The 13,293-nt window shown below is 54.2% G+C and overlaps 1 protein-coding gene across 6 annotated transcripts in view; it reads left to right on the top strand.

The window, feature by feature from the left end:
- STK40 (serine/threonine kinase 40) overlaps positions 1 to 3,192 on the top strand; it is a 48,569-nt gene extending 45,377 nt beyond the window's left edge. For all 6 annotated transcript variants that reach the window (XM_003891601.3, XM_031666994.1, XM_031666989.1 and 3 more), the window contains one exon: positions 844 to 3,192. In XM_003891601.3, coding sequence (XP_003891650.1) covers positions 844 to 1,062 — 219 coding nt within the window. In that variant the 3' untranslated portion in view covers positions 1,063 to 3,192. The remainder of the gene's footprint in view (positions 1 to 843) is intronic.
- Positions 3,193 to 13,293: the final 10,101 nt, after the last annotated feature.

Genomic DNA, 13,293 nt, shown 5'->3' with positions numbered 1-13,293 from the left:
ACCTTCCCTCCCTGGCCCACCTTGGAGCTCCACAGTGAGCAGTGTGTAGGTAGGACCAGGAGGGGCCGTGCCTGGGAGAGCCTCCCAGAGCCTCCTGGCCCCCGAGGACGGAGAGTTCCAAGCCCTGCCCACCTCCAGCTTCCGCCCTTTAGCTGTTTGGCTAGCCCGCAGTGAGCGCCCACCCCGAGGGCACGTCGTTCAGCCCTCAGTGTGGGCCTGCGCGGCCTGTGTCCTTAGCCCCATGTTACAGAAAGGAAGCTGAGGGTCAGAGAGGTAAGGACTTTCCCAAAGCCACACAGCTTAGAAGTAGTGGAGCTGAGCCTTGAACCTAAGTCTGATCCTGAAGCCCTGCTGTCCTCTGTGGTGACTGGCACGGGGACACCACTTCAGCTTCTGTTACCATCTGCCTGGACCACCCCAGGGACTCAGCATGGGGCCCCGTGTATGTGGCTCCCCCAGGTGCTGAGCCCCTAGCCCAGGGCTTGCTCGTACCTCTTGACATGCATTGGCCGCCTCAGGGCTCAGAGAACCTTTGTGAGAGGCCAGACAGCTAAGGCTTCTGAGGTAAAGTGACCTCTCACGCAGCCAGTGAGTTAGGAAGCGTGAGTCTGCATCAGTCCCAGATCCGCAGGGTGGCCTGCAAGGCAAGTGCTGGTTGGCTGGAGGGTGTCAGGGACCTGCCCTCAGCGCCACTCCCGCCGTCTGCCTTGAGGCCTGAGGCTGTGGTGCCTGGAAGGGTGACTGCAGCAGCCAGGCTGCCAGCATTCATGCCTGCCCTCTGCCACGCTGCCTTCATCTGGGTTTATCTTTGTCTTGCTCCTTCCCTCTCTCCCGGCCTCAAAGGCGAAGGTGACGGAGGAGTGCTCCCAGTATGAGTTTGAGAACTACATGCGGCAGCAGCTGCTGCTGGCCGAGGAGAAGAGCTCCATCCACGACGCCCGGAGCTGGGTGCCCAAGCGGCAGTTCGGCAGTGTGCCTCCGGTGCGACGGCTGGGCCACGACGCACAGCCCATGACCTCCTTGGACACAGCCATCCTGGCGCAGCGCTACCTTCGGAAGTAACAGCCTCAGCCAGGGCCACCAGCACTGCTGCCACCTCTTCCAGCCCCAGCCAAAGGCATAGCTGTCAGGGCTGGGCCCTGTAGTGCTGGACTCTCCCAGGCCGCAACAGGGACAGGGCAGGGACAGGGACAGCCCAGGTCACATGTGGGGTCAGCAGAGGTACCACGAAGCTACCTTTTGGGATGATTGCTCGATTGTTTGGTTTTTAAATCTGAGAAGCCTAGATAACTAATCTGCTTTTAATCATGATGTTTTAATCTACCTCTGTCTCTTTAACCATGCTGTCTCTGGACTGAGCGAGAGGGAGGAGGAGGGAGCCCACTCACCCCGCCCCAGGGCCTTCCCCAGCGGCCACCACCTGACCTGGGGCGCTGCTCCCCACAGTCCAAATAAGCTGAAAGTGCAGCTCGCTGCGTGCCCCAGAGCGAGTGTCCCCTTCTCCCTGCTCTCCCAGGCCCCTGCCACAGCCTCTTTCCATCCTCCTTCTTCTGACCCAGGCCCCTCAGTCCAAGCTTTGGAAAACCTTCACCTCATCTTAAGCCGAACTCAAATATATTTATTTTTTTACCATACCAACTTCTCTCCCATCTCTAGGTGGCTCAGCCCATGGCCACTCCCTGCCCTCAGCCTGGCTGGACAGCAAGGAGTCCACAGCCCACACGTGGGCTCCCTCCTCACCCCCAGGCAGGGAAGCCCCTCCTGCTGGCCCCTGTCCCCTTTCAGCCCACCAGTCCCTCTCTGCTGCCGGTGATGGGAGGCCTTTCTAGACCTGGCTCTTTCTCTCCCATCTCAGTGGCTTCTCTGAGGTGCTGTGCACGCGCGTTAACCTGTTCCCTTCTCCATCCTTCCTTGTGGTACCAAGCTCACGTGGACTCCCGATGCAGAGGGGCCCCGGGGTTGGGCTGCAGGCCTGGCTGTGAGTTGGGGGGCCTGCCGGTATGCTCCCCTACCCTACTCTTGGGTTTAGAGGATGGTGGGGACATCTCCTGTGCCCTTGCCTCATAATAGATGTGGTGTCTCTCCCAGTGGACCCTAGCAAGGGTCCTCCATGGGCAGTGGGGACTCGGGAGAACCGTAGGGACTGGGGGAGCCTGCCTGCCTGGCTTGAGAACAGCCCTGCTGCCCTTTTGAGCCGAGATTTTGAAGTGGATGCCCGTCTTGCCAGAAATGCTGTTCTCACCAGAATGCCCCCCTCCCCTTGCCCTCACTGGACTTGGCCCTGCCTGATGCCAAGCAAAGACCCTTCCCCAGAGGCCTACCCCCCGTATGTCCTCAGAGAGGCTGAGGGTCCCCTCCAGCAGTCATGGGCCCTGCAGCGCCCCCTGCCTGGCCCTGCTCCCCAGTGGGGAGGTGACTGTGTTTCCCAGAGTGTGAGCTGCTCTCCTCCCCCGAAAAAGCTGACTCACTGTGAGTGACCTTGGGCAAGTTCCCAAACCTCCTTGTGCCTCAGTTTCCCCATCTGGAAAAAATGGGGCCACCTCTTGCCAGCAGTAGCAGGGCTGCCCACGCCCCTTTCTCCCCATGCCCCATCCAGCACTTGGGCGCCTCATGCCTCTGCCTCAGTGGGCCTGTGGGAGCCCACTGGAGCCCAGCACTTACTCCCCCTGAGCAGCAAGCCTGCGTCTGTCTCAGCTGTGCAGCACTGAGGGCCAGGGTCTTGTGCTGCGGGGCTGGCGGATGCCCTCTTTTCTATATTTATTTCATAAAAGTCTCCTGCGGGAGCGGAAATGCAGTCCGGCCTAGGGCTCCCAGCCCTGACTGTCCTCCTGTGAGGGCCTGAAGCTGGGCCAGGGCCTGTTGCGGCGGAGCCCCCGCTCAGCAGCCCACCCGGCCCCTCCAGGCTGCTGCCCGTGCGTGGTCTTTCTCCTCCTTTCCAAAGCAATAGCCACCGGGTCTGCAAAGCCCTGTCAGACAGACTGCGCCCTTCCAAGGTCAAGCCATGTGTCTGATTACATTTCTGGTGAAGCAAAGGAGAGGAGGATGGGCCAGCCCTCACTGGGTGTCACACACTGAGAGAAGTCCTATTGTAAAGAAACGGAAAAAGTCACAAAAAAGTTTGTATAAAGACATATTTTTGTACTACATGGGGACTCTTCCTGCATGTCAGCAATAAAACTTCCTGATCTGGAACCACTGTGGCCTGTGTCTCCTGCGTTCTGGCCCTCCCTGCCTGCGTCTCGGCCTCTCCAGCCCCAACCCAGCCCCATCTCCCTCCATCGCAGCCGAGTGATGCAGGATTCCCAACTGGCTTCCTGCAGCTCTGAGTGCGCCCCTCCCTGCTCTCTGCAGCCAGCAGGTGGCACCTGGCACCACTGTCTTGGCGGGGGTAGGGGAACCTGAAGCGCCCAGCAGTCTCTTGAGACCTATGCATCCGCCCACTGGCCATGTGGGAGCTCCCTGCTTGGCTTGGCCCACCCCCTGACCTTGCATGCAGGAGGTGGCGGGGCATCCCAGGCAGGGTATTGATCATACCCCTGCCGAACTCCATCTGGGGTGGGGGAGCCTGTTGCCCCAGACAGCCCATATGCCCATGTCCCTATCCAGGGCAGCCAGGGAAGGAGAAGGCCCAGCCAGGCCTCTTCCTGCTCCACCCTCCCCCTCCCTCTCAATAGGAAGCCAAAGGCTTCCTTCCTTCCTTTCTTTCCTTCCTTCCTTTGCTTAAATTTAGACTTTGGGCCGGGCATAGTGGTTCATGCCTGTAATCCCAGCACTTTGGGAGGCTGAGGCGGGTGGATCACGAGGTCAGGAGTTCAAGACCATCCTGGCTAACACAGTGAAACGCCGTCTCTACTAAAAATACAAAAAATTAGCCGGGCGTGGTGGCGGGCGCCTGTAGTCCCAGCTACTCAGGAGGCTGAGGCAGGAGAATGGCGTGAACCCGGGAGGCGGAGCTTGCAGTGAGCCGAGATCGCACCACTGCACTCCAGCCTGGGCGACAGAGCGAGACTCCGTCTTAAAAAAAAAAAAAAAAAATTAGCCAGGCGTGGTTGCGGGTGCCTGTAATCCCAGCTACTCAGAAGGCTGAGGCAGAGAACTGCTTGAATTTTCTCAAAAAATAAAAGAAAAAAATCTAGACTTTGCAGATTGCACTTCATTCTAGCAATGAAGCTAGAGGCAGGCTGGCCCCTCCCCGGCACACCACAGCACCCACGCGGACCCACTTCGGTGTCCAGCCTTCCCCGGCACACCACAGTACCCACGCGGACCCACTTCGGCGTCCAGGAGCCTACACCCAGGCCACCCAAGGAACAAGATCTGTGCAGGCAGAGCCCCTTCCCAGTCAGGGGTCCACAGAGCAAGGGGGCGCCTCTCCAAGACATGAGAACGCGCTAATCCCCTGCAGTGCTTCCGAGCATAGCCCCAGGCCCCTCACTCCTCCCTTCACCTCACAGTTCCACACCTGCCCCAGCAGCCAGCTGTCCAAATATTTTGCCCATTACATTTGGCCCATGCCTTACCCATCCTGGATGCTCTGCTGGGAGGTGCCCCACTCCCAATCCACCAGTGCCTCTCTCAGCTCTGGACCTTGTCTCTGTTCAGCCTCACTCCTGTCCCGCCACCCGTTAAGCCTCTGTTCAGGGCACAGATACCTCCTGGGCACCTACACGTGTCACTCTTACATTCAGCAAAGTACTAGACAGGAAGCTCCCTGCAGGCAGCGCTTTGTTTTGCTCACCCTTACCTCCTCAGCACCTGGGTCTGGGCCTGGTGCACCTCGGCACTCCTGAACAGTTTGGCCTATTGATCTAAACCTCTTGGCTGTGAGTTGGTCAATTTAAAGCAAAAAAAGTGCACTTCCTGGATTGCTGTTCCTTCACAGGTTTTTACTGTGAGCCCTGTGGCAGTGAAGGAAGGGGAAAGTACCAGAAGGATGGGTGAGACTAGTGCAGTCACACTGACCACTCGTGTGCCCCTGAAAAGTCAAACCAAATGACAGCTGAGAAGCTGGCATCCCCTTTAGCCACCCTGTCTCCAGTGTCCCTGGGAAGAGTCAAACCGGACCTGTCAAACTAGCGGAGTGGGAAAGGAAGTGAGGAACAGTCTTGGTGGCTGGATTGTTCAGGCTCTGAAGCCAAGTTGGCCTTGACTTTCTCTGTCCCTCCGTCCCTCCTTCCCTCCCTCCCTCTCGTCCTTCTCTCTCACACCCCACGTCCAAGCCACTGCTACTCCTGTCGGCTGGCCCTACCTTCAGAACACAGGCAGAATCTAATCACTTGTCACAGCTCCACTGCAGCCACCCTAAGCCTCCATCTCTGGCCTCCTGGTCTCCCACTCTTCCCCTGCCACAGTCCAGGCAGCACGTGGTAGCCAGAGTGAGCCTTCAAAAACCCTGATTGTGTCCCTCTTCTGTTTACAACCCTCTGATGGCTTCCACTCCACGCAGGAGAAAATCCAAAGGTCTGTGTGGCTTATAAAGCTCTACACCGTGAGTCTGCACACCTGGGTACCTCCCCACCTTCCCAGCCCCTCACCCCTCACTCTATTCCTGCTGCTCGGGCCTCCTGCTCCTGAACAAGCCAAGCGTGCTTCCACCGCACGGCCTTTGTGTACAGTTAGCCGAGAGAAAGGACGAGTAGGCCCAAAGTCAGGCAAGCCATTTTTATTTGTCCTGCCAGGCTGCTCCTTGACAGGCAGAGGAGGCAGCCCCACTTACAGACTGCAGCAGGGCTTCACAGGGCGAGGAACTGGGTCGAGGTGTGTGAACCGAGTTGGACTGCAGGTGTCTTGATTGCCTCCTGGAGATGTTTTTGCCAGCTTTAGTTAGCAGGTGTTCTGACCGCATCTTGGAACCGTTTGCCGGTTCAGCTGAAGTGTTCTGGACAAACAGGTACTCGAAGGGTCAGTTGTGGCGGGGGGTTTGCCGATAGCCTTCGGGGAGCTGTGCGGAAGTCACAAAGGACTGTATTGTAAGACCCATGAGAAAGGAGAGGAACAGTCTGGTCGGGGTGACCCTAACATTCCAGCCTTTTAATAGATGATAGAAAAGGGGGTGTTGTTCTCATCAGGCTGCTTCTAGCTGAGAGGGAGTGGTGGTTAGGGGGAGAGGCTGGAAGGTAGGGGTTAGTTTTGGTTCTGGCTTTGAAATTGTTGGTATTCTTGGAGTAGCATCATGTCTTGTATGGTTCCGTGGATGAAGGCTCAGATGCGGTTCTGTAAAAACTTGGGTAAAGAGGCCGGGCGCGGCCGGGCGCGGTGGCTCACGCCTGTAATCCCTGCACTTTGGGAGGCCGAGGCGGGTGGATCACGAGGTCAGGAGATCGAGACCATCCTGGCTAACACGGTGAAACCCCGTCTCTACTAAAATACAAAAATTAGCTGGCTGCTGTGTGGTGGAGCCTGTAGTCCCAGCTACTCAGGGAAATGAGCAGGAGAATGGCGCTGAACTGGGAGGCGGAGCTTGCAGAGCCGAAAGATGGTGCCACTGCACTCCGTGCTCTGGGCGACAGAGTGAAGACTACCAAAAAAAAAAAAGAGGCCGGGCGCGGTGACTCACGCCTGTAATCCCAGCACTTTGAGAGGCCGAGGCAGGTGTGTCACGAGGTCAGGAGATCAAGACCATCCTGGCTAACACGGTGAAGCCCTGTCTCTACTAAATATACAAAAAACTAGCCGGGCGCAGTGGCTGGCATCTGTAGTCCCAGCTACCCAGGAGGCTGAGGCAGGAGAATGGCGTGAACCCGGGAGGCAGAGCTTTGCAGTGAGCAGAGATTGGCCAAGCCATTGCACTCCAGCTCATGCCAGAGTGAGACTTCAGTCTCACAAAATAAAAATAAAATAAAACTAAAAACACTGGATAAAGAGATGTAAGAGGCTGGACCCAAAGATTAGGAAAAAGAGAATGATTATGACGGGTACAGGGAGTGGGAGTAGCCAGGAGGCCCAGGAGCTGAATAGCCATAGGGGCCAGGAGGGGCCACGCGGAAGAGCTGTTTTCCTGGATTTTTTTGAGCCCAATCCTTTACCTTTTTTTTCTTTTTGAGACTCTGAGTCTCACCTCTGTCACCCAGGCTGGAGTGCAGTGGCGCTTATCTCGCTCACTGCAGCCCGCCTCCCAGGTTCATCACCATTCTTCCTGCCTCATTCTCCTGAGAGTTGGGACTCATATATACCGCCACCACTGCCACTGTTTTGTATTTTCTGTAGAGACTAGATATGGTCTTGATCTGCTGGGATCTCTCCTGATCCACCACCTTGGCCTCCCAAAGTGCTGGGATTACAGGCGTGAGCTACCATGCCTGGCCAGTCCTTTCATTTTTTAACTGCATCTTGAACCAGGCCTGCCTGATTGAAATAGAAGCAGCATTCTTCATCTAGGAAAGGCAGAGACCTCCTTTTCTCATGTAGTAAATCGGGAGGCTCCCTGAGGGCTTCCAATGGCCCAAATGGGCTAGGAGTCTAGTTGGGCCTGCAGGGTTGATATGGTGGATGCTGGGTCATCAGTGATATCGGAGGGTCCTTGGATAGGGATTTGTAGTAATAGGTAGAGGCTGCAATTCCTGCAACTCGAGTTCTTCCAGCTGCTGTAATGCCTAACCCTATTAGCAGGGGTATGAGCTCTACAGCTCGGTGTCTGAGGGATAGTGTTTGAATGTGGAAGGGTAGGGGTCTATCCGCAGGGGCTATGTCTATTTTTGGACTAAAGAAGACTAGTGTGCAGGTTCCTATCCAGTTAGTGGGTAAGCAGAGATAGGTGGAAGTGCCGCAGAGAAAGAATATGCCCTGGCTAGGAAGGCAAAATTGGAGGTCTGTGGCAAAGAGGGGCTGTAGGATTTTGTTTTCTGACCGCCAGCCAGAGAGAGAGGAAGACAGGGCCGCCCGGGTGAGTGGTTGGAAGGGGCGGGTTGAGGTTAGTTGGCTAGCCCTACTGTTTCGTTTTCCCAGTGTAGGAGGAAACATTGTGTGTCCACTAAAAGTTGTTCCCCAGTGGGGGCTCTGGCTACCTGAGCTTGTAGACAATTGGAGGTTGGGCGCGGGCTAGGGCACGCAGTCCATCCTGCAATTGTCATACCGGGTTTGTGTCGATCGACGCAGAAACCTGAGTTTATTGTGTTGAGATTAGTGGTTTGGATTTTTGGGGGGCCAGAAAATTTGAGTACTTGAGTGGGACTGTATATTGTTAGCACCTGGATACCAGCAGGCGGGGTGAGCTGTAGGATGTAGTTGCATGAGCCTGTGGGGAGACTGCCTAAAGGGGTTCCTGAGGGAAGGTCACGCAGTATACAAAGGGGTGCCTGTTGGTCTAATTTGGTATCAGATGTAAATGCCCCTAAGATAACTTTGTTCCTGGAGGTGGAGGGGGTGAGGTCAGTTTTGTAACTTTTAAGTGCATTTACCCCTCCGGAGCGTGGATAGCGAGGATGGAGTATCGTGCTGGTGAGGGTCCAATCTTGAAGTGGGACCAGGAAGACATTTTTTGATATGGTTTCTGAGGGACGGACACAAAACCAGCAGTTTTGTGCGAGGTCAGGATTGGTTTGGTTAAGTATTGTGTGTGCCTGTTGGATGGTTCATTGTAGATGGAGTGGTAGTGAGGAGGAGAAGGGAAGGAAGACTAAGCAGGCAAAGGATAAGAGTGAAGGTGAAGAAATCGATTTCATCTGGGCTAAACTCACACAGGGCCCTTTGGAAGGTGAAATCAGTCGCCCAGTTACGGAGTGCTGTGCGAGTGGGTTGTTCTGGGTAAGAAAGAGAGTGAAGTGGCAAGACAGGCAAAAGCAGGACATTTAGTGAAGGGGTGGCCTGCCCCTCCACACCTGTGGGTGTTTCTCGTAAGGTGGAACGAGAGACTTGAGAAAAGAAATAAGACACAGAGACAAAGTATAAAGAAAAGCAGGGGCCCAGGGGACCGGCGCTCAGCTTACAGAGGACCCACGCCGGCACCGGTCTCTGAGTTCCCTTAGTATTTATTGATAATTATCTTTACCATCTTAAAGACGGGAGTGGCAGGACAATAGGATCATTTTTAGGGAGGAAATTAGCAGTAAGACATAAGAACAAAACCTCTGTGATATGAATAAGTTCAAAGGAAAATCCTGTGCCTTGAGATAAACTTTTAGCAACATTGTTTCCATCCTATCACATGGGGATAAACCTTGGACAATACCTAGCTTTCCTAGGCAGAGGGTGTCTCTGGGTAGTTGAAATTAAGAGAATGGTGATAACTTTTAACCAGCAAGCTACCTTCAGGCATTTGTTTAACAAAGACACATCCTGCACAGCCCAAAAATCCATTAAACTCTGAGTCACCCAACACATGTCTCTTGCAAGGACAAGGTTGGGGTAGGGTCACAGATTAACAGACCAGAGGCAGAACACAATGGAGTCTCTTATGTCTACTTCTTTCTATATAGACACAGTAACAGGCTGATCTCTTTCTTTTCCCCACAATTTAGGAGGGGCAGTCACTTATTAGTGGCCTTTCTTCTGCTATGAGGAGGCTTATGAGGCTAAAGTTCCACCCTGGGGGTGTTACAGTATATATTCCTATGGCAAAGAGCAGGGTAAGTGAGGCAACTATGGGAGGACAGCTTAGTAAAGGATTTTAGCTAATGAGGGTTTCGGAGATTTCACAGTAAGGGGTGGTAACTTACCTGTTATGTTTCATGGGGGGTTGGGGGTGGGGTCTTCTGGGATGGGTGTAAGGCTGAGTCAGGTCGGTCCAAGGAGGGTGCTGGAGTATTTACAGGGAACAGCTGGTTACAGTATTTACAGGGAATAGTCGGTGGCAGGTCAGCTGCAGGCTTCCTTTTTAACCTGGAAAGATGGTACCACGAAGCTATGTCCTGACAGCCTGGTTGCAGTGGGATAGTGAGAAGAACTTGGAAAGCGGGCCTTCCACTTTGGTTTAAGGTTTGTTGGAGTGAGGTTTTGAAGACATATTCTCCTGGGAGGAGAGTTTGGTCGGGTGGGGCCTCGTGGGTTTTGAAGGGCCTGGTCAGCTTGCCGGCGGAAGAGATGACGGATGAGGGAGAGTAAAGGGAGGTATTCTAATTGAGAGTTAGTGGGGATATGTTTTGTAAGAGGTGAAAGGGCGTCCACATGAATTCAAATGGACTGAGGAAGGGAGGGGCTTTTGGACTGGCTGTGATGCTGGCCAGTGCGCGGGTAAAGGGAGGGTCCGGCCGGGCGCCGGTGGCTCGCCTGTAATCCCAGCACTTTGGGAGGCCGGTGACGGGCGATCACAAGGCTAGGAGATCGAGACCATCCTGGCTAACAGGGTGAAACCCCGCCTCTACTAAAAAATACAAAAAAGCTAGCCGGGCGAGGTGGGCGGGCGCCAGCCCCAGCCACTCGGGAGGCTGAGGCAGGAGAATGGCGTGATCCGAGGCGGAGCTTGCAGAGCTGAGATCCCGCATCGCACTCCAGCCTGGCGACAGAGTGAGACTGGCCTCAAAGCGAGGTCCATGGTTTTTGACTTCGTTATGAAGTTATTTTGCTAACGGAGTCTTGAGAATTCCATTTGCCCTTGCGACTTTTCTGGATGACTGGGGTCGGTATGGGATATGGAGGCGCCACTGGACACCAAGGCCTGAGAGACTTGTTGGGTGATTTGAGAGATAAAGCTAGGGCCATTGTCTGATTGTATGGACTGAGACAGAACAAGTCTGGGGATGATTTCTGTTATAAGAATTTGAGAGACTTCTGCAGCTTTTGCCAACGGGGTAGGAAATGCTTCTACCCAACCTGAGAAGGTATCTATGACGCTAAGAAGATACTTGGTTTTTTTGACGGGAGGCATATGTGGGTGAAGTCCACTTGCCGGCCCTCCCCTGGAAGTGTTCCTCTGAGCTGATGCGTAGGGATGGAGGGAGAGTCGAAGGCCCCTTGGGAGCAAGTAACAGAACATATACGACAGTTTGAGGTTACGTCTCTTAGTGAGGTGAATAGATGGGGGGAGGAGAAATAAGGGCGAAGGAGCAGGTACTGGGGGTGCGCACCGATACGGAAGGATTGGTGAAGAGATATCAGAATTAGGCCGGGCGCGGTGGCTCATGCCTGTAATCCCAGCACTTTGGGAGGCCGAGGCAGGCGGATCAAGAGGTCAGGAGATCGAGACTATCCTGGCTAACATGGTGAAACCCCATCTCTACTAAAAATACAAAAAATTAGCCGGGTGTGGTGGCGGGCGCCTGTAGTCCCAGATGTTTTTGCCAGCTTTGGCTAGCAGGTGTTCTGACTGCATCCTGGAACTGTCTGCCAGTTCAGCTGAAGTCGTCTGGACAAACAGTTACTGGAAGGGTCAGTGCAGGGCGGCAGGGAGGTTGACTTTAGCCCTGGGGGAGCTGTGTGGAGGTCACAAAGGACTGTATTGTAAGACCCATGGGAAAGGAGGGGAACAGTCTGGTCAGGATGACCCTAACACTCTGCACCGGTGATTCTTTCTTGAAGGCTCTTCTTCCAGGTATTTCCGTGACTCCCTCCCTCACTGAGGTGACTGCTCAAAATACCACCTCCTCAGAGAGGCCTTCCCTCACCTGTCCACCTGGTCTTCTCTAACCCCTTACTCGTTTTTTGTTTTCATTGTGTTCATCACAACCTGACATATAGCCAATTATCGATCATGCCCGTCTCCCCCGTTCAAACGCTGAGCTCCATGAATGAGGGCGGGAATCTTTCCTGTTGTGGCCACTGTGGGGGAAGGGGATGAGGCGACTGGTCACCACAATGACTGGCAGTTACAAGGGTGACGCCAGGGACTCCAGACAGCCCTGGAAGGAAGGCAGATTCTACATCCTGCACGACGTAAGTGAAAGGCTTGTTTTTAATGACCAGAGCCAAGGCTCTAACTCCATTTTGCATATAAACACAAAGTGTATGCATTCTAGTATACACTGAATTTTCCAGGAATGCAACTACTGTGTAAAGAGGAGGAAACGTGCACTTCATTGTGTTCAGAAGTTTACCAAGAGTTCATCGTTTCAGACGCTGACACCACCACACTCCAGTGTCAGTCTGTGCACAGAGCTTCCCCAGCAATTGGGCACTTCACAAACACACTATCATTACCTTGTATTTCTTATATACTAATAAGGACCAAAAAACCATTGGATGAATTTTAATTAGATATAAAGGTTGGTATATTAGCCGTAAATTTCATTTCAGAAGCACAAAGGGAGCAACAGCAAGCATTATGAAAAGGCAGCTTTGGGTCTGAGGGGTGGAGAATCATGGGCTAGAGTTGCCCCGTGGAAAGTGGTGGTGAGCATGGACTCTGCAGTCCAGTCCAGGCCACTACTTGCAGCCATGTGACTCCACAGGCACTGCTTAACCTCGCGGAGCCTCACTTCTCTCTTGGCAAACGGGAGCCATGCTATAAAATGCACAGGATTACTGGGAAGACTGAAGGCTCGGAGCGTGCCCAGCATTTGGCAGAGTGCCAGGTGCCAGAAAGGGTACTCAATGTCCCTATTATTGTTTTCTTGTTGTTGCTGTTTTGTTTTGAGACAGGGTCTTCCTCTGTCATCCAGGCTGGAGTAGAGTGGCACAATCACGGCTCACCGTAGCCTTGATCTCCTGGGCTCAAGCGACCCTCCGACCTTAGCCTCCTGAGTAGCAGGAACTATAGGTGTGCGCCACCGTGTCCAGCTAATTTTTGTCGTTTTCTATAGAAGCGGGGTTTCGCCATGTTGCCCAGGCTGGCTGGTCTCAAACTCCTGGACTTAAGTGATCTGCCCACCTCAGCCTCCCAAAGTGCTGGGATTATAGACATGAGCCACCACACCGGTCCTATTATTGTTCATTTAGCAAATTTTTGCCAGTATCCTCTTTCCAGCAGCTGTCCCAGTGCTGGGGTCATGGGGACACTCAAAGGACTCAGGAGGCCCCTGGTGAGTCCCCATCTTCCCTCCATCCAAGACCTATCCCCATGGTTGGGTGAGGCCCATGTCAATGGCAGAAAAGACACGGCCAGGCTTCAGTTTGGCCACTGGGGCCAGGAGCAGAGCTGTGCTTGGGTTTGCACCGGGTCCTGAATATCCCAGCACTCCCAAGGCCCCTCCCATAGGCTCTGGATCTCTCAGCCCCCCGACCTTCCATCAAGGCCTGTCCTTCCCGTGTTTCATCTTAGGAGCACTCTCCGTGCTTTCCAAGGTGACAAATCTCTAGTCTCACAGGCAGATAGCAGTCAACAAGCAGGTGGGTGAGCAGACAGCAGGTAAGTCCTGGGCAGACAGGCAGCGAGGAGGTAGGGAGGAGATGGGCAGGTGGATAGTAGGGATGAGGGCCAGAACA

This window comes from Papio anubis, chromosome 1, assembly GCF_008728515.1.
Source record: "Papio anubis isolate 15944 chromosome 1, Panubis1.0, whole genome shotgun sequence".
In the NCBI taxonomy this organism is placed as follows: Eukaryota; Metazoa; Chordata; class Mammalia; order Primates; family Cercopithecidae; genus Papio; species Papio anubis.
This window is presented reverse-complemented; position numbering and strand designations above follow the sequence as displayed.